This window comes from Corella eumyota, chromosome 1, assembly GCF_963082875.1.
Source record: "Corella eumyota chromosome 1, kaCorEumy4.1, whole genome shotgun sequence".
Lineage (NCBI taxonomy): Eukaryota > Metazoa > Chordata > Ascidiacea > Phlebobranchia > Corellidae > Corella > Corella eumyota.
Window position 1 is genome coordinate 3,554,926 of NC_137490.1, and position 21,371 is coordinate 3,576,296.

Genomic DNA, 21,371 nt, shown 5'->3' on the forward strand with positions numbered 1-21,371 from the left:
GGTTTAAAAAGTTGGGCGTTTTTAAGTGTTGTAATGGCATAATAAAACTTAAAATTCCAACAAAAATGTACCTAAATATTTCCCGTGGCAAGTCCCAGTTCCGCTAGCGAAGCGAACAATAAAATTTCGCTAAAGTGTGGTTGGGGAATATTCAGGCTAAAAATAGATCGCTTGTTGAGGGAAGTCTGCTGATATTTCATCGTCGGCAATCCAACCAACGACTTAATCATGTCATATTGCACTCATGTTATTTGTTAATATTACTAATATTGGAAATACCGAGTTTTCAATGAAGGATTACGCATTAATCAATGTATAAAGCAATTAAGTTAGTAGTGCTTGACTTTTTTTTTCTTAATTACAATTTACAGCAGTTCCTGCTCTGCAGTTCAATTATTAACTTAACTAGGAACTGGATTACTATTAACTTTAAACATATGTTATGTTACAAAGATGTTGACGTAAATATGTTCTTTTTGCACGCTCCCCTGCTTTGCTTTTCACAATTCTATTAACATTTAATAAAATGGGGAATTTCCAAATTGACTAAATCAATAATAGGTTGCCTAGCTTCTTGCTGCTAGTATTTCACAACTTTCACTTTAAAAAATATTATATTTGTTTAACATTTTGTTAAATGCGTAAATGGCTATAGAGGTTAATTTTAAGGCCACTTTTTTCTATGTTAATTACTATAAAACAATACTGTTTTTAAGTAGTCAATATTTGTGCAAAGTAACCAGTATTGAAATGGGAATATAGTGCGGGTTACCTATACTTTTATAGCTTTTTCTTTGAATAATGAATTATTTTATGCATATTAAATAAACCATTATCTCTTAGTAGTGGAAATAAAATTTTGCATTTCTTCGAAATGAAGATAATATTGTGAGGTTAAGTAAATTTACTTTCGCTTTCTGAATAAACATCCTATTAAATTTACTCTTCTGCAAAATTGTTTCGTTTGCAAACACCACAAAGACTTTAATCAGCAATAGTAAGGAACATTCTAGTTATAAAGTATTTTTACATTGTTTAATTATTAATGTGTTGCAAAATTGTTATTTTAAAATCACGTCAGCAATCCTAATGTGTTTCGTTTGCAGAAAAAGCTGCTAAAATGTCATTTTATAATGACTTTTGTACCAGCTACGTTATTGTAATTATTACTAATTAGTGCATGAAGTGGCGTAATGACAGTTTTCAAATAATTGATGACAATTTATTGATCAATTTCTTTTAAATTTGTCAATCTCACAGTCGGGTTTTTCCGAATATCAAAAGAAAACAAAGATCTCTCTCGAATTCTGCTAATATTAAAAAAAGAAAAAGGCTTCCTTCTCTCTCGCACCGGGTATTTCCCAGTGAACTCTGCTAGTTCTTTAACATAGTGTAGTATTAAGGAACTAAAATTCGCTTTATTTGGTGTTTTACCATTTATTTAGTTTTGGTTGTTATGATTTTCAGTTGCCATAACACTGTATATTTTTAGATTATATAAGTTAAATGGCGTAAAACCTTCAAAAATTTGTTCTGCGTCTGCTTTTGCATTTTGCATTTTGTCATAAATTTGAAACGTATGTAAGCAGTTTGAAACGGATTGCCTACAAATTTTAAGCTACTTGAAGCAAAAATTAAAAATCAATGAAGAACTGAAGTGCTTGAAATTAAATTTGATGGTAAGAATTGTACAATTTTTACCTCTATAACTAACATTAACTAAAAATTTATGCACCTTTTTAGTGCAACGCGTTTTGTGTTTACATACCCATATGTATTATTAATGTGTTGCAAATTATTTTTACTTTAATTACCTTAACCTTTTTATAAATTTTATCTTATTTTAAATCTTAAATTTTTAATGTTATGCAATGTGGTTATATAATAGCACAGCGCTAAGCGATCAAGACTTTTGCTTTCATGTTTCGTATCGGTCAGTTGAACAGAATGTAAAGCCTGATAAAACTCATTATTAGTTAACTCATTAGATAAGATAACAACGTACCATACATAAGTATGTGAAAAGTAGCATGGTATGGCAAACCATATGACAAATTGTAAACTGGGCAATTTAACTGTCGACTAGGGTTCCTAAATTCATAAAAAACGTTGAAATTTTAGGATGTTATTTGTATTTTAATTAAGACTAATTAGCGCCTCGACTCATAACTTATAATATGGTTTTATATTATAGTAAAACGGCATGGTTTATTATTATGAAACGCAATATGTTACTGTTTCCGATGGAAATTCCCTTGCTGTTTTTTTTGCGAATGATTAAGGACTGTATAACCTTTTGGACCTACTCATCAAACAAGTACCTTTTTAAGGCTTTTTTTGGAGTGTTGCAATAATAGGTTTGACCGTAGACGACTCCACGTTAAATATGAACAACTGACTCATAACAAACCGAACAAAAATACCCGATTTTGGCGGCTCATTTTAGTTAGTCATGCCATTGTCTTTTAATAATTTTGGCTTTTGTTGAATAGCCATTGGTAGGGATTCTCCGATTTGTCATTAACCACGAGTAAGTAGCTTGAGTTACAATTCTGTGTTTCTGAAAAATGATACCGATCACTGAGGTTGTTAAAGTTTTAGTAAATGAGAGATTGCTTTAACTAGTTCGCCTTGTTGGACTCCAGGTCAAATCGACTTTGTTTACTTAGTTTAAATGGGCTATATGGGCCTTTTAATAAAGGTGCCTTTTTAAAAGCCAACAGTATTTTTAAATTTGACATTTATATTTTCTTGTTTTAACTTCATTAAAAATATTACAAAATTTAAAGCACAAAATATTACAACACTGTAAAAATGACAGCAAAAACGTTGTTTAAAAAAGCTGCTTTTTGGTAAAACTCATGATATTTACTAGTTTTTAGGTGTTATACTAAACCTTAAGCATGGGTTAACATATGTTTTATGGAAGTCAGTAACAAGCATGTTTTATAACGAAGCGCTAAAGTTTGATATGTAGCCAGCCCGCAAAATTGCTGTATTATACATTCAAGAAATATGCCTGTTTATGTTAAGCCTGCGTAATGCTAGTTTGTTTATAAAACATTTTCTTAATATTTGTTGTGGTGCTAGGATTATCGGTTTTTGCCAGAAATGATTTTGTTTAGGAATTCGTTATCTAATCTTCGGGATAATAGTACGAACGTAACATGGTAAACACAACCAGACGACCATAACAAACTAATGAGAAATTCACTCGTTGAAATTGCGATAAAGGTAAAACAAAAATACCGGGCGTTTTCGTGGAAAATTTTACTACAATAAACGTGATTTTATTCTCGTCGATATTTTATTTCGTGAGATATTTTTTTCTCATTTAACTTAATGTACAGCGAGAATAAATTATGTCGTATGCACGGTTTGGTACTTTTCGAGTAATTATCGACCAAAAAAAACTATCGTCTGATGTAATTAAGAATATATATTAAGCACTGCCGCATAGTCTTGCGTGCAGTCATAATTTGCGAAAAAAAACATTAGTTTTAAACCACAAAACACCCCCATTAACTTTAATTATCTGGCAACGTTAAATTATGCTGATTTTTTAATGGTTTCAATTTTTGGGAAATTGCCTATTAGGACAAACATCATAATACCTCAAAAAAAGTTTTACGATATTATTTTATTTTAAGAATAATTTTGTAATTTTTATGCAAGCCTTTCACAAAGAGTATTTAAAAATATATGTACCGTCATATTCTGTAGAAAAATCATTTAGGAAACTTATTGTCATTTTTTAAATGGCGTGTATTTTCATACAGTTTTATGAATAGAAAGTAAGGCTCAAAATAAGTTGCGATTTTAAGTAAAAAAGGCAGTTTCTTAAGTATTGTATGGTTCCCGAAAATAACCGTTAATTATATAGGCTAGTGAATCATAGACCAAAACAACAGTTTTTAAAGGGGATTTTTTTTCGATTTTTTTGTAAACAAAAGTTAGTTAATCATAGCTTGGGCACTCCAGAGAAAAAACGCGTTAAGTTCTTTTACGCTTGTTTGACCTTATGGTTAGTGTCTAGGTTTTTGTGATCTTGTTTCGAGGGGGGATTTTTTATGAATCACTCTTTAAGACTGTTAAGCTTTTTATATTTATCTTCAAACGACGATTTAGTTTGTAAAAATGTTGTACCGTCAGATTTTAAAAAGAAAATTTAGGGGATTTTCATTTTTTTTTGAATTATTTTTTCTTGATCGTCTGCCCCGCCGAAAATATGGCCGTCTGGTTTCGAAATATATTCTACAGTGTTTGACATTATTAACATATTGCCCGTTTCCTGGTTTAGTGACTTGGCAAAAATATCATTTATAGCCAGTCCTCTACTCAAAGACTCTGCGACTTAGTGGCATTGGTGATCGAATCCCTGATCTCTCATTTAAATTACCACCGTACCTTCAACCCTAGTGTCAGTAACCCGCTTTTGTTACATAAAAAATTGTGTCATTATCAACAAATTAAGTTATTCTATGTACAATATTAGGTGTGTTCTGATCTTTTATTTGCCTGTAGTCAAATTACGTTGTATACGCCCTATACTTAAACGTCAGATTGGGCAATTAATCAATAAAGAGCTGATTTTATCTTAATTTTTTAAATGTAAGCGGATATTTAAACATATAAGCTAACACAACATTGCTTGTTGCTTTAAAATACACAAGCAATCGTGTTTTGCGATATTTTTTATGTAATTTTAACCAAAAAAACAGGAATTCTATAGCCTGCGTCAGTTAATTACGTCATATGTAACATTACTTAATTGTTTATGCCAATGTTTTGTTATCACGTGAATACTAAAAATGGTGTTGTAATAATTATTTTATTTAAAGTAAATTACGTAATGAATATTGGGTTATGTTTCGATAATATTTTCCGTATTGTTTTATTGTAAAGTATGGGTGGGGTGATGTTTAAGTGAAAATATATATTTAGGTGTTGGTATTGTTTGTTAAGTATTATGGTAGCTGGAATTTTATTGGTGTTTTTGCCCGTTTTAGTGGGATTATATAGCGGTGAGAATTATATATTTTGGAGGAAAAAATTTTTTGATTAAAAAATAATTTCGCAAATTTAATGCAATTTTCACAGTTTCGTATTTTTTAGTTAAGTTAGAAAAATATTTATTAAATATTTCAATAAATAAACGTCAAAAAAAAATGCAAATTTTGTAGAAATGGTCCTTTTATCGCGTTTTTTTCTAGTCTTTTAAATATTTATATTTATGTTTAATAATTTTTTGATATTTTTGCAGGTTTTTTCGCGCGCTTTATAATAGTTGGCATCGAAATTTTTCGATTATTTATCTGATGTAAAGTTCGCTCAAGCATGTCCAGCGACAGCCAATCACAGGACGACAAACTAGAAGTGATTCAACAGGCAGCAACCGAAAGTGACGTAACAATTACTGAATTGAATGCATCTCAAACAAATTTAATTCAAGAAAATACAAATCTATTTGACAACACTGCTCAAACAGGTTTCTTTTTTTTTAATTCGACAATTTTTTTTTCTTAATATTTTATTTTAGCTACTTTTTATTATAACCCCATTTTGCTGCTTATATGAGTGGGGGATTTTTTAGCATCGTGTCCCAGTTTTGAAGACAATGTAAATAAACACATTTTATTTTGATCAACATTAATTTTTTTTTTTTACTTTTTTAGATATTTCGTCTAACCCAGAATTTATCAACGAGGTGGAAAAGGAAAATTGTAATCTTCGCGAGAAGTTGAAACATTTTGAAAACTTGGGTAAATATAAATCACCCAAACTTAACCAGTTTTATTTTTTAATAAGTTTTTTTTAACATAAGATTTTACAAACTAATTATAGTTGATTCTTTTACCTTTAACTTATTTATTTATTTTATTTTTTTTGATTATCCTCTGTTTATTTTATTTTTTTTAATTTTAAGGAGAATTGGTGACCGATTTTAAACAAGACAACGAAGTTTTGATCGAAGAAAATCAAAACCTCCGACTCGAACTCGAACAACTCCGAAGATTGTTAAACCCCGATCCAGATTGTGACGTCATGAACGAATTTGACGTCATCGATCACGTGGATCCAGAGGAAGGTATGTATGACGTAATAAATGATGACTTCATAATATATGTAATAAAAATTAATGTTTTTAAGATTTGCCGATGTCTCCTTATGACGTCATCGACTCGTCACTCAGTCAGGACGAGGAGAAGGAAATTAAAGAGGAACCGGAAGTTGATGACGTAGAAGATGACGTGTTCACGCAACAACCTCGGAATGGGGTCACGTTTGACCAGTACCATAACGTTATATCAAATAGAAGCAGCGTTAACGAAGATGTTAAACTATCTCCAGTAGAAGATAAGGCAGAAAATAAGAAAGAGTTGGTGTTGGAAAATAAAGGTAAAAATTATTTAAGTTTTTTAATTTATTTATCCTTGATGTGGAAAGGTCGACTTCACGACCTAGAGTAACATCTGTTACCTCGACCCAGTCTCGAGTTGCCTTTGGCAGATTGGGATATTATATTTTACAATTGCCTGATAATTAAGCTGCCGTTTAAGTGTTGGCTCAGCAGCACTTTATACCGTTTAAAGCCTTACGCAGGGCGCTAAGGATTAGAGCAAAGAGGATCAAACCCAGGACCCCATTTAGTGAGATTTAAAAAAAAAGTTTTGTAATAAGTTTTGTAATAAATGTTTCTGCATTCCTAAAAATTGGGTATGGCGTTTTAGTGTAAATATTAGGTCGCTGATTAATGTAGGTATGCTGCATTAGCAATGCAAAGTAAATATTTACGAATAAAACAAAATAAAATCCTCTTCAAGCGCGATTAAATAACTTGCAAGCGGTTGGCATTATATTTCAAACGGTAAATAATCAACCCAAAAATTTGACCTTTCCTTGTTCTAAAGGCCAGAAGAAAAGACAAATTGTTCGACAGGTTGACTTAATTACATTCTAAACTTAGTAATTAAGTTCAGCCCGCGACAGTTCTGACTGTAACATTGCTGTAGGTTTACTTTCATGTTTTTGTAATAATAGATTACAAGAAAACCAATATCATTTCTAGTCACGCCATATTGTGGAAAGTACCTCAAGTTTTTGTAACCTTATCGCAGTGTAAGGTCATTGGTTGATTACCAAGTATTATTCCGCTAACAATGTGGTGTTTTTTCGCACATTTTGTTTTTAAATTGTGTTTCTTTGTTTTTAAAAACCAATATGTTGGTTGCAATTCGAGGAGAACATACATTGGTTTGGCTATCACGCCATACCAAACTTCAGTTAAATGTTAAATCTATTTAAACAAACGCAATTTAAAATAAAAAAAAAATTTAAATTTTGCAAATTGGCAATTGAAAACCAAATAAATGTCAATTAGTTTAAATATGGCCTCCCAAAAAAAATATGAAACCTCAAAAATTGTTAAAACTAAATTTACATTTAATATATTTTTTTGTATAATTTAAATACAAGAAAAAAAATAAACGGGTTATGTAAAAAAAGATAAAAAAAAAAAAAATTTTTTTTACACTATGCACAAATACCAAGCGATACAAAATTTAAATTCGCACATAATTTTCACCCAATTTTGCCTATAATTCTAGCCTGGCGCGTTACGCATTTTAATGCAGAAGTTAAATTGTTTTTGGAAGTGAAATAGAGTTTAAATCGTAGCCGTCGGCGTGTCATTTCGATCGTGATATTGTTTGACCACAACCAAGTTGCGGTCGTTTGATTTTTCACATTTAAAATCTGTTTGAAACGACATCGTTTAAAAATAACTAATTTTTGGTCAAAAACGTTTTTTTACTGGATTTTTGTGCGTGTTTTTTGTAGTTTTCGCCAAGTATGCAAATTTTGTTCTTTTTTTATTTTAAATTTTTTTTTTTTTTTTTTTTAGCATCTTTATCTTCCTCTCACCCCGACGAAGAAGAAACAGACCCTACGTCACAAGTCCAATATGACGTGTTACAAAAGGTCACTGAAATTCTCGTCTCGAACGCCGAGGCGATGACTTCATCCCACGTGACGTCAGATAATGACGTCATCAAAAGAGAAGGCGTAGCTACGCAAACCTCTTGTAATGACACAACCATGCAGGTAACAAAAAAAAATTTTAATTTTTTTTTTTTAATAAAAAAAATATTTTCTTTGTGTTTACACTAGATCAGTATGCAAAAACTAACATACACCTACCTAATTTGCATATTACCGCATTTATCAAGTTTTCAATAAGGTTAACTCAACCTAATATTTACAACTAAATAAAATTAGTGACGTAAGCATAAATTGGAAATGTATATCCACTACCATCATGTTGGTTTCACCAATCGCCGAGTTTTTAGAAATTCCGAGCGCACCGCTTGCCACGAGTGTATGTGAATTAAACTCTGTGACGTCATAGTTACGATATAATTGCCAGGCTCCGAATGCTTTACACAGATTAGCGGCCGCGATATTTTTGAGCTTGAATTTGTTGAAGACATTTTTAAGTTGAAAAATTTTTGTTGATTATAAAAAAATATTTAAAATGTTTTAGAATTTTTTTGGATGGGTTTAATATCAAAAATTATTTTTTTTTAATTTTTAAATAATTTATTGCAAATTTTTTTTTTAAACTTTAATATTGTTTTCCAGGATACTAACTCTACAAACAAAACGCCACAACTTGTAAATGGAGATGCCCAATTTCTTAATATGCAGGTATCAAAAAGACTTATTGAATTTTTTTGTATATTAAATTAATAACTGAATCAAGAAATATGCTTTATGGATTTTTGAAATTTTTGCAAAGATTTTCAAATGGCAAATTTTTGATAATCTTGTTTTCAATCCTCTTACGATTTTAACCTAATAAACTCGTTTAAGATTTTATTTTTTTAAATCATTTTTGTGAAAAAAAGACCTTATTGTAATCTTTAATAAATAAGTGTATTTTTTGTTATTAAAAAAATTTAAAATTAAAAAAAAATTTTAAATTTAAATAAAATTTTTTTTAGATAAAAAGTCTCGAAGAAATGGTCGGAATCGGTTCCCACGATCCTACCAATGACGTCACAAATCATGAAGTGAGCGTAACGTCACAATTCGCCAAGTTGGCCGGGGTGTTTGCAGTCATGTCGAAAAAAGTTGTTCAGAATCATAAAAAAGCCAAAAACCCAGAGGTAAAAATTTTTATTTAAAAACTCAAATTTAAATCTAAAAAAGGGGAGTTTTTTAATATTTTAATCTTCACCAAAAAAAAAAAATTTTAACGTTTTATGTTGGTTACGTGTAAAATACTTGTGTATAGAAAATGTTATGTTAAAAAAAGGGACTTTTGGTCGATTTTAACCTTTAGTTACCTTGTTTACTATACCCCCATAAAACTTGGTATTTTTATTATTGTTTGTAAAAATCCACCTTTAAAAAGAGAACTAAAATGACTTAAAAAAACAAAACCGAAAGTTTTCTAAAGTTCAATTTTGTTTGTTCTGTCTCTAAAACGTTACGGTGCTTTTTTGAGGAACAAGTTATGCAGAACTATACGTCGCAATGTCAAGTGTTTAGTTAGGCAGCTATAAGTTCGATAACATTATTAGACACGGCCAATGGAAACAACCTAGTTCCACCACTCGACGTAATAACAAAAAGGGAAATGCGAATACAATTTTCAGACATATATAAAACATTAAAAAATATGGGATTTTTTGGTATATATTTCCGAAGTATACTGATTACCATATATGAGATTTTTTTAAAGTCATTGGGGGTTTGGATATGGGTGTAGCGTCTTTTACTTACAACGAAAAGTCTAGACTAATATGTGATTGAGATAAATTAAGTAGAAGGGACTCTTTTTGTTGTTAGTGACGTTGTCTTGGTTAATATTTATAAATACAAACTTGTGTAATATGGTTTTATTAACGTAGCACAATGACTGGGATTGTGTTACAAAAAGTAGGACGAGCTAACAGTGTGTTTAAGCTTTAAATATAACTTTTCAACGGTCATAACTCCAATTCAAAATTATTAAAAAATTCTTTTAATAAAAATTTTTTTATTTGATTTCTGTTGATATGAATTTTCGTGGCCAAGTCACGTGGCTAACTCATGCTACAAAGCGAGAGGTTATTTCCAGCGAAATTTTCGACAATGTCGCAATTGTTCACTCGGTTAGTGATCTCAGCCCGCAGCGGGGATTCCCCTTTTTGAATTGACTTACGAAGCGGTCAACCTTTTTTTATCGAGGGTCACGTGACTTAAGGTTATTTTTTTGTTGTCAACAGGCTTTCAAAGCCTGCGTTAATATCTTATGACACACGCTTCGTATTTTCGTCAACAACTTTAAAAGAGTCAATATTTTTGTCTCTTTTTGTTTGACTTACCTACTACTGCCTTAAAAGAAATTAAGTTTGTCAATATTTACGTTAGTAGTTTATTGAAGCTTTATTTATTTATGTGAATAACGGCTTCATTTAAATTAATATGAGGATACAAGTACAGTAGCCTATTGTGCTCTATATGCTAAACATTAAACATAAATGTGCTGCGATAATTAAATTCTACAGCGATGGTGTTCCGATAAAATGTAAAATTAACGGCCTAATAAAATGTTACGATTTTGTATGCAAATGTAATACTTGGTATTAAGGTATTTGTGCATAAATTAGATTTAAGATTGTGAAGAAAAAATCGAAAATGTAAAATTTTTACGTAAATTTTCTTTTTTTATTTATCGTGAGAGGGCGGTGCGGAGGCGTGTATGGTAAGCCCCCGCTACGTAAATTTTTAAAGAAAAATGCGAAATTATTGTTTTTTTGTAAAAAAAACAATTAGTTTCGTGATGACTAGTTTCGTTAAGTTTTTATAAACAAAAAAAAAAGTTTTTTTAAAGATTTTTGTAAAATTTAAATTTTTTCTATTGATCTTACGTAGCCTTTTTTAATAGAATTTTTTTTTAAATTTTGATACGAAATTGTTTAGAAAAAAACAGCCTAATTTGTTTTTTCGATTTATCATCTAGTTTCGGGTGTTACAAACTCGTACGAAGGTATTATGATTAATTTTTCAAATATTTTTGAATTTATTTTATGAATCGATATTACCGTAGGGAAATTTCATATTAGTTACGCTTTTCTTGCACTTAATCACTGTAATAAGGAAGCAATTAATACAGAATACTTGTTCATAAAAACACACACGATATTGTAGTAAAATTTTGGTATAAAAAATATAGGTATATGACCTAAATATTGCGCAATATTTTGTTAAAATTTTAGCTTAACGAAACTAAAAATATATCTTTTAAAAAATGTCATACATTTTTGTCAACTCATTGTAGTTTATTTAAAATGTATACGTTTAAAAAGGTTACAGCTGACTTAACGCATGCATTCAAAATCACATTTTGTTAAGACGTGATTTAAATAGCATAACGTGCCAATAGACCCCTTAATTTTACGCCTACGTTTTTTTGCGTAACGTAACGCAAGGTTAAAAATATACAACAATACGTGTACTGTAACGTCATACACCTACGAGATTCCTGGCAAATATTTGTTAATATATTTTTCGTGGAAATTAAATTCGACCTCCAGTATTTTACAACGTCAAAATTTTCGTCTGCCTTTTTCAATATGTTAACGATTTTTTTTTATGACAAATACACTCATTTTTGATTTTCGATTTTTTTATTAAAAGTGACGCATTTTTTTATGAATTTTTATGAATCGATTTATTTCATCGCCATTTTGTAATAACTGAAAGGCTGCATGGGAAATTCCGAATTGTATGGTTCGTTTCCCGATTTGTTCAGTTACGAAATATTGCTCTTGTGATTTATGACCCAAACGCTTACTGCGAAAAAACAATAAATTTCAGTTGTTTAATTATTGTTTGAACCTTTATTGTTATATTTACTGCCATATATATCTAAGCATCACGGGGCTGATGGGATTTTTTTAAGTTCTAACTTTTTGGTAAATGTTGTGTTTTGCACTTAGCGGTCACGTGGTGGTCACGTGATTATTATTACGGCAACGTCACGAGCTTGTAATTTATAAAAAAAAAATTCCGTTTTTTTTGTATTAGGACATTCCGAAAACATGTTTCTTTAAAAATAACAATCTATTTTCGTATTACGTTATATGCATATAAGGTGACTAAGCGAAAATATTAAGATCAATAATTATAAAACGAATTTACATTGAGAAATATAGGGTTTTTTGAATATGCTAAAAATAGATTTTAAATATATTGGGTTATTTTTGCATTGTAATATTTATGTTTAAGGCTGAATCATTGTCCTTAGTTTTTACCTTGGCATATTAATATGCATATTTTTATTTAAAAAAAAAACTGTGTGAAAAATTCATTTATTTTAGCGATTTTATTATAAAAAGTTTTTTATTAACTGTATGTAGTTAAAACTATATATGGTTTTCGAAAGTTATTATTATTTTTGTACAGAAGTTAATTATGTCTATGCATATCAAAATTATTAAAATATTTATTTTTGGAGCGAGCTAAAATTAAATTTTTAATTGAAAACGATTTTCGATTAGGGCGGGTATATTAAATTGAAATATAAAGTTTATTAAATAGTCCATATTATTGTATTGCACTTTTTGAATCCTGTTTTTTTTATGTAATCACAAATTTTGGCGCCAGAAAATTCCGGTTTCGAAAAGTTGTTGTGTTTTTTTGAAATGTCGTTTTTGCTGATAAATCAAAACAACAAATGGCTGGTTTCATTTTTTTCGATTTTGAGTTTTGGGTCTAAATTAGGTTAAAAATTCAAAATTTTCCTAAAAAAAAAATTTTTCCTAAAAAAAATGTTTATCTGGAGTTTAATATTTTGCAGTACTTATATTTTGGTTAAGAATTTAAATTTGTTTTTCAAAATTAAAATTTTTCAAGTTACAATAATAAATAAAAATCAGACTTTCTTATATTATTTTTTTCAGTATTTCATATTCACAGAATCGATTTTTTTTGATTTTTCTCAATTGGCTTTTATTTCGCAATAAGGGGAAATTTACGATGCCTTATACGGCAAATGTGGTTTTCTGCTGGGTTGACTTAACTAGGCCAAAGTACATTTAAATAATGAACGACCGAAATTTTGAAACGTTTTTCGGTTTACAGCAATTTACATCGAAAAATGTGAAAGCGTCAAAAATTGGGAAATCGGTCCAAACAAGGTACAAAAAAACCCCTAATAAAATATGACGTCATTTCTATACGTTTGTTATTAATTAATTATCGAATGACCAACAACAAAATTTCCGAAGCACTTTTATTATAAATCGAAATTTTGCCTACGTGACTGCCCTTGTGTTTATTCGTTATATTTTTAACTTTCTAATCACTCTATTTTGTTTATCACGTCGCCGCTATCTACAGTTTCCGATACAGCGTCGCTGTTTCTAGAAATTTGGAAATTTAATATAAAAAAACACGACCAACTAAAGCCTAATGTATTTGAACAGCTCACCGCCGAGTTATTCAAGGTTGTTGTTTAGGTATTGTATTGAAAGAATGGTTTTATTCTAGGGTAAGGTCATCGAAAACCCCCTATATGAATCACTGGCTTGTAACTAATGGTAACACCCCACATTTGTGTGTGTTAACAAACACTTCAATATTTGTATTTGCTTATATGAGACTTAGGTTAAAATATGAATGTGTTAATATATTAAAAAATGGAATAGTTTTTTTAAAAGATTTTTTTTACTGTGTTTGGATTCTTTAATGTTGGAAAAACTATTCCTTTACAAGCGTTTGTAATTTAAAACTTACAGTTTATTATCAACCGGAAATTTACTCTTTTGTCCGTTCATTTAACCTTTTTAACTAGCTAAATTTAAATTTAATTCAGCAACAATTAAGATCCAGTAAGATCGAAAAAAATGTTTTCAAAGAGGATGCCATTAGGCCTGTAGGCTAATTTCAGTTTCGAAGTAGTACCAAAATTACCAACATTTTCGAGTATTTATTTTACAAAAAAGGCTAGAATTGCAGTATAAGATCATCAGAAGTTAAAACTTAGGATTTACAAAGCATCTAGTAGCTACTGAATAACTTTAAGTTCAGTATTTGAAAAAAAAACTTTGACAAATCTATTTAAAGTTTTGTTTATAAAGCGGTACTTTTTGATGAGTTATATTATTAATAGTAAGGCGTAAAAGTCGACAAAAAAACACACATTTGTTTGTGAAGCGTATGAATCACTAATATGAAAGCCTGTTTCTTTAGTGAATCACATTTTTTTCCAAACTAGGTGCGCCGTTCCAAACATTGCGAAATATTTTTATTGTCAGATTAAAAAAAAAATTTTTTTTGGTTTACTATTTGTATGGCCTATATAAAATCTTTTACAATTTTTAAAATAAACCTGCGCAGATGGAAATCACTGAAAAATAGGAAATAATAATAAAACAATACGAATTCCCACGTTTGAATGTCTACTATAGCAACCGATAACCCATTTAAAATTCCAGTTCATTCATATTTTTATATTGAAACGCTATATAAAACCACACTGCAAAATTAAACTGGTGCAGTTTAGTAAACTTAATAATTTGACCTATATATTTTATCAGACGATTTTAATTCACCGAGAGGGGATGCACCGAAATTGCGATAAAAATGCGAGAGAAGTGTTTCAGTATAACAAGAACGTTGTACCGAAAAAAAGGGAATGTTCTTTTTGTAATAGACTAGGGACTTTTGTAAGGCATTCATATAAAACAGTTGTTCATACATAGCGTTAGTAATATCAGGATCAGTGCGTTGTAACTTTTCCAATTGCGTAACTTAAATACGTACATAAGTTTAATTTAACACAGTAAAGAGTTTAACTGTTTATTTTTCTCGAAAGTAGTCATATTATAAGTGGGTGTATTCGTTGAAATAGCATATGAAATAGTGTCTGTAGATTTTAAAAGGAGTGTTTATTTTACAGTCTGACAGTCAGGCACTTGGCAGTCTAAATTTTAGTGAAACCTATTTATTAACAGTATTGTTACTTCTAGAAATCTGTAGAGATATTTTTAGTGATATAAACTGATAAAAATTAGGATTAAACCATAAAAATGAAAAGTGAAAACGGATTTCATACAAATTCGGACGAAACCCAACTTGAAAACGAACTTCTTATAAACATTACTCAAGAACAAATGAGCGACACAGAATCGCCTGGGAACGACGTAAATGACGTCACGGGCACTAGCGGTGACGTCACTAATAATGAATTTTCGGGCGAAATTCTAAGGCCAAGCGAAGAGGCTACTAACTCGAATAATAACAATAGTAGTTGTGAAGAAGTCACACCTCGAAATAGTATTTCAACCCAAGTAAAATCGTCTTTAAGTATCGAAGACTTTAAAAAGACATTGGACAACTATTACCCTGACATTTTAAGCGATAATTTGAAAGACAAGGACAGAACTTTTCCATTGGTTTTACACGCAGCGGTACGTGAAACATAATTACACAATTTCTTTTCAGTACTACTTAACCAAACAATGGCGTTACTTAATCGGTAATTAAATGCGCTGTAATAATGGGGTTTCCCTATGCGCAATTTCACAACTAAGTCATTAGCCTTGTTGTTGTTTCAACGTCGTGAGGCCATTTCCTGTGTTCTTAGTTCAACTAGTTTCGTGTTTTATTTACTTTACATAAACGCTGACTTGTGTTGTTGTGTTTTACAGGCTTTCTGTCACTCACTGCTGGCGGAAAACGAAAAGACGAAACTCAAATTACAAAAAACGGAAACTGAATTACACAACTTGAAAATCGAAAACGAACGACTTTCGGGCGACCGCGAGATGGAGCCAACCACCTCTGAAACTCCTTTAACGACGCCTGCAAGAAGAAAAGAAACTCCTGTGAGTGCTACCACTGCAAAATTACAAGCAAGAATACGAAAATTGGAGGCCCAGCGAGCCGAGGTTTGTAAAAAATGTCCCAAACTTGTATTTTAAAATTGCTATCTGTATTTCCTTGTACTAAAATTAACATAACACAGTTTCTAAGACAGCCCAAAAAATACTAAAAAAATTATTTTTTTTAGATTGTAAATGTTAATAAACAATGGGATACTCAATACAAAAGACTGAAATCCGAGTTAGATAAAACTCGAAGAAGAAGCAGGGAGGCATCCACGCATGACGTAGCATCCAGTTCCCATGCCAACCAACATCACGTGACCGATGATCGCAGAAAACTGGAAAATGATCTGACGAAAGCTAAAAAGCAAATTCAAACTTTAATGGTAAGAAAAATTATTTAAATAAAAAGTTCCTTTTTACATTTCTTTTTCCTTCAAATTATTTTAAATTAATTTTTTGTGATTTTAGCAAGAAAAATCTACCCTCGGTCGAAACTATGCCACTGCGCATGCGCACTATCAGTCAGCCAAGCGCGATCTTGCCCAAGTAAAGAAAGAAAAAACAAAACTTCAAACCGATAAGCAGTTGCTCGAAGCAGAAAATGTTCGACTCAACCAAGCACTAGAAGCAGCTTACAAGTAAATTTTAAACTTCTTTAAAATAAATTAAAAAAAGTTCGGTAGTTAGGTTGAGCGTTTATGCCATCGAACTACGGGCCGAAAGGTTTCGGGTTCGAGTCGCACCAATGCCACACTATTTTAAGTCAAGCTTTCTTCCCCCCTTAACCCCTTCCTTTTTTTATCATTTTTGTAGTAATTTTTAATTCTTTTTTTTAGTATTTACCAACGTAACTCGCTCTCTATCACCTCCGGTGGCGAGGGAATGAATATTTCCAGCGGGGAACGTTGCAATTATTTATCAAGCGCCCCAGTGGATTTATTAAACAGCGAAGAAGATCCCGTTTTTAGGGGAATTCCCGACCACATTAGTAGTTCTCCAATTTTTGAAGATTTTAAAACTCAAGTGGAAGTGTTGCAACAACAGGTAACGAAAACCTTTTTGAGCTATAAACCTTTTGTAACAATATCTTTTTTTATATAGATTTTAATACAATGTAAGGGTTACACTTTTATATCGTTGTAAATTTCAAACGAATTTAATGACATTTTTTATGTACATATCAAATTTATTTTTAAACGAACAAAATAAAACATTTGCCAAATAATTGTATTTTTTTTTTGTTAAAAGTTTTTTTCTTATATTTTTTACTTAATTTCTAGGTTAAAATTTACCGCGAAGATTTCGAAACGGAGAGGAGAGATCGAGAAAAAACTCAAGGTGAGAAACAAATACTCGAGGAGAGTCTGACTCGAGCCCAGCACGAGGTCCAGGCTTTGAATCAGCAAGTTCGAACCCACGAACAGGACTTTCGACAGGAGAAATGCGACAAAGAAAGATTACAACGTAAATTACAATGGGTAAGTTAATAGAATATGTTTTAAGCATAAAAAGCATTTGAAATGTATGTAATATTAGTTGGCAGTTTTTTTTTTAATTTAAAAAAAATCTAGTAAAAAGGCCTCAATTAATTTTTTGTAACTTTTTCGTGCAATCTACATTCATTAGACCTTCTAGTCAGTACAATATAAGATTTACAAAGGCAAAAAAGTTACCTAATGCTCAATATTTAAACAAATTTAACTGCTACATTAAAACCCAGTTTCTGCCTACTTTAACCGATTTCAGTTATTAAACTTTATAATGCTATTTGTATAAGCATGTTATTAACATAGGGCGTTTAAAATGTATAGTATCTTCAAACAAATGTTAACTCGTAAAAATCTTGACAAAAACTAAAAAAAAATTTATTGGTTCTAGTACCAACGAAGGGATCCCCATTATAGGAATGAACAAGATAATTTTGTACAAACTAGAAGTCCGAATGACCCTCCAGCTTATTTTACACACAGGTAGAAATTAAACATAACATTTAAAATAATATTAAGCTTTAAATAATAAAATTTTTGTCGAAATTTAAAATTAAATTTTTTTTGGAATTTTAATTTTTTTTTTGAATTTTAGATTTGGGGTTGATGAGACAAACCCGACTACCTCGGCAACAAATAATTCTAGAACTTCATCCAATCGAAGGAGGTCAACAAGGCCCCCACATTACCCAGGGGTAAGCTGAAAGTCTCAAACCTAAAAAATTTATCACAAAAAAATTTTAATCCAATTTTAAAAATTTTAATATTTATTTTTTAGACCAGGCATAACAGATCTGAATGGAACAACAACATCGACCTCGAACCGATTTTATCATATCCGCCAGGTGATGCTGCAGAGCGACTCCCCGCGTTTTAAACGTCACAATTAAAACGCAACAAAAACAACAAATTAAACGTTTTGTGAATGGAGTTATCACAACAATAAAATTGGTGCGCACTTAGAGTAAAGAGCACAATAGAACTTAGTGACGTCAGAAGCGTATGACGTCATACAAAGACACTGACGTAGATTGTTGACGTCACAGCATTATATATGTTGTTTGAACGGTACGTGATGTATATTTTGCTGTTAACTAAAAACCTCATATAAAAATGTACGCATTTTTTTCTGTTTTTGTTTGTAAGGCGATTTGTAGTTACTGCTAAGTTATTTTGTCTTTTTTTACGAATTGTCTTATGAAAAAATGAAAGTATTCCTACATTTTTAAACAGAAAATGAGCGTTTTTGTTTAATTTAAGTGCAATTATATGTGATAACTTGTTTTTGTTGTTTAAATTTTATGCTTTTCTTTTTTACTTTAACACTTTTAGAATTGCCAACTAATATTAATATCAGTAAAAATGATGTTGTTTCATTTCAAGTAAAACGTTAAATTATACAACACCTTCAAAGTAATGTTGTGTGTTTATTGATTTGGTGCCTTCGTAGAACGTTTTTTTTTAATTTTTTGTTGTGTTATTTTTTCTCACGTTTTTATTACATTTATTTTAAACGAATATTGCTCCGAACTTGTTTCAGAGATACAAGAATATACAGGGTCCTAAAAAACCTAAACAATTTTGCAAAAGTGTTTCACAATTTCAAAAGTGTTTATTTAACAGTTTTCTTTTTTGGTATATATATTTATCCTCGATTTGGGAAGGTCAATTGTGCGACCTAAACATAGAGTAACATCAGTTACTTCGACCTAGTCTCGAGTTGCCTTTAGCAGTTTGGGATTTTATAGAGATTATAATTGCCCGGTAATTATGCTGCTGATAAAGTGCCGGTTCAGCAAGAGTTTATACCGTTTATAGTGCCTTACTCAAAGGTGCTACAACATGAGAGCAGTGGGGATTGAACCCACGACCGCATGGTGGTGTAGCAAGTGTTATTACCACTACACCACGCTGCTGGCAGTGCGGCAGTAAACTTGCTACAAACAGTGCTTAAGGTTGTAGCTAAAACCATTTCATGTTTGCGTTGCCCCTTAAGCATTTAAACAACTTCTCTACACTGCTTTTACATTTGCTTGACTTAATTTTACATTTAAAGTAGCAGAAAGCTTTGTGTTGTTTTTAAACTTTAGTAAATAAGGCTGAAATAGGGTTTTTAAATGAAATAGTTTATAATTAAGTTGTAGATATAGTTTTATTTGAAAAATCTACGAAAATTGAATGTTTTATTTTCAATGTAAACAACAACCAATAAAGGTAAATACTTTGATGAATTTTACCTTTAAAATTTTAGATTAAAACTTAAATTTAAAAAAAATATCTTGTGTTAGTTTTTTGGAAAACAAATAGATACATTATTTGCGATATGGTATTGATTTTATGTATATAACCTCTATAAGACCACTAGTAAATTATAACTATAATAAGTTCTAAAATGTGAAAAAATTACGTGAAGATATTATATAATTCTATGTAAGCGTACGTGCTTACATTTAAGTTCTTATTCACCTATATTTAGCATCGCGTATTTTTTTTTATAAATTTGATAAAGTGTCACGAGCGAGTTTGGGAAAAATCAATTATATTCAAAATGGTATTTCCATTTTTGTGGTAATGTCCAAGAATTTTGTGATAACATCGCATATATAATTTTATTCTGTTTATTTGGCAATAGAAATTTTCGCCTTTGTTATTCAAAATTCAAAAATTTTTGCCAACTTTTTCGTAAAGCTATAATTGGTATCGTAATATATTTTCGTATGCCTTATTTGTTTTGTCTTAAAATTTTTGGCATGTTATTCAAAAAATTATGTAAAAGAATTTTTTTAAATTGGTTATAAGTTTCGTGTTGTAGGTCTAAAGTGTAATTGCTTTTAAGACATTGGAATTTTTATGCATTTAAAATACAAGCTTTCTACAAGAATAGAAATTAATCTTGATATCCAAACCTTGTATACTGTATTTATCAAACATCTAGCATAAATTATTAATCGAAAAAATTCCAAAATTGTGTAAAATTTGATTTTTTTATTTTAAGCAAACCGGTCCCTAAATCGTCCGTTATTCAATACCATTAAGCCGAACAAGAGCGTTTTTTTGTTATTAATTTGGGAACTCCGTTTTAATAATTAATTCTTAAACACGATATGGTAAAGTGGTTGCTTTTAGCAGTAACGTAAATGCAAAACGCTAATGTAGCATTTCCTGTTTCAATATTACTACTAATGAGAAATTACGTTCATTCTTGATGTTGCGTATAATACTTAGACAAAACATGAATTTTAATAACTTTATATCGGTTGCGTTTTGAAGCAAAGTTCAGTTGAACAATATTTGGTGGCTGGTGGCCAATACCACGAAACCATGTCTTGCGTTTTGTATTTTTTTGTCGCGCATGTGTTTTGTAACGTACAACTAAATGAATCACGGAGATTAGTAATTAAAATTTGACTAATAGCCGCCAAAAATAGCCTTGCATGATTTGCAAAATTTTAGAAAAAAAATGATAATGTTTAAAAATTTGTTATAAAACATTAAACGATTTAAATATTATTAAAAATGAGTTTTAAATGGAAATATAGCTAAAAATTTTGTATTTTGGTTTATTCACGATTTGTTAAAGTCCGAAATTTTTTAAATTGAAAATTTTAACTTTTCCACAAAGAACAAAATTCCAAATCGAGTTTCCGTGAAAAAAACGTAATTGCGTAAATAAAGCAATTAAACTCTTCAACTTCCTTTGCAAAACCTGACGTCATTTCCGCTTGAAAAAAATCCACTTTAATTTGTTTTGTCGCGCGAATATTTTCCATTAAAAATACAGGATACTGAAAAACGGTTTGCATAAGGGGTTTCCCCTTCTCTGCGAAAGAGCGAGAAAAAAATTAGGAGCGACAATAAAATACGTTTACTTATTTATTTATATATAGTTTACTGTAAAGTAAAAATTTCGATTGTAAATTTTGCCCTCAGGCAAAACAAGGATTTAGGTTTGATCCCCAATACTTGCGTAGTTTCCACTTAAAGTAATTTCCGATTTAGAAGC

The 21,371-nt window shown here is 30.4% G+C and overlaps 1 protein-coding gene across 1 annotated transcript; it reads left to right on the plus strand.

The window, feature by feature from the left end:
* Nucleotides 1–1,531: 1,531 nt before the first annotated feature.
* On the plus strand, nucleotides 1,532–18,886 carry LOC145751189 (uncharacterized). The gene is made up of 16 exons (XM_082567295.1): nucleotides 1,532–1,679; nucleotides 5,264–5,488; nucleotides 5,676–5,762; nucleotides 5,927–6,088; nucleotides 6,151–6,399; nucleotides 7,904–8,103; nucleotides 8,641–8,706; nucleotides 9,003–9,167; nucleotides 15,702–15,941; nucleotides 16,064–16,264; nucleotides 16,350–16,519; nucleotides 16,718–16,925; nucleotides 17,162–17,359; nucleotides 17,760–17,851; nucleotides 17,964–18,063; nucleotides 18,147–18,886. Exons 2-16 carry the CDS (start codon nucleotides 5,338–5,340, stop codon nucleotides 18,243–18,245), a joined length of 2,388 nt encoding a protein of 795 aa, XP_082423421.1. The 5' UTR covers nucleotides 1,532–1,679; nucleotides 5,264–5,337; the 3' UTR covers nucleotides 18,246–18,886.
* Nucleotides 18,887–21,371: the final 2,485 nt, after the last annotated feature.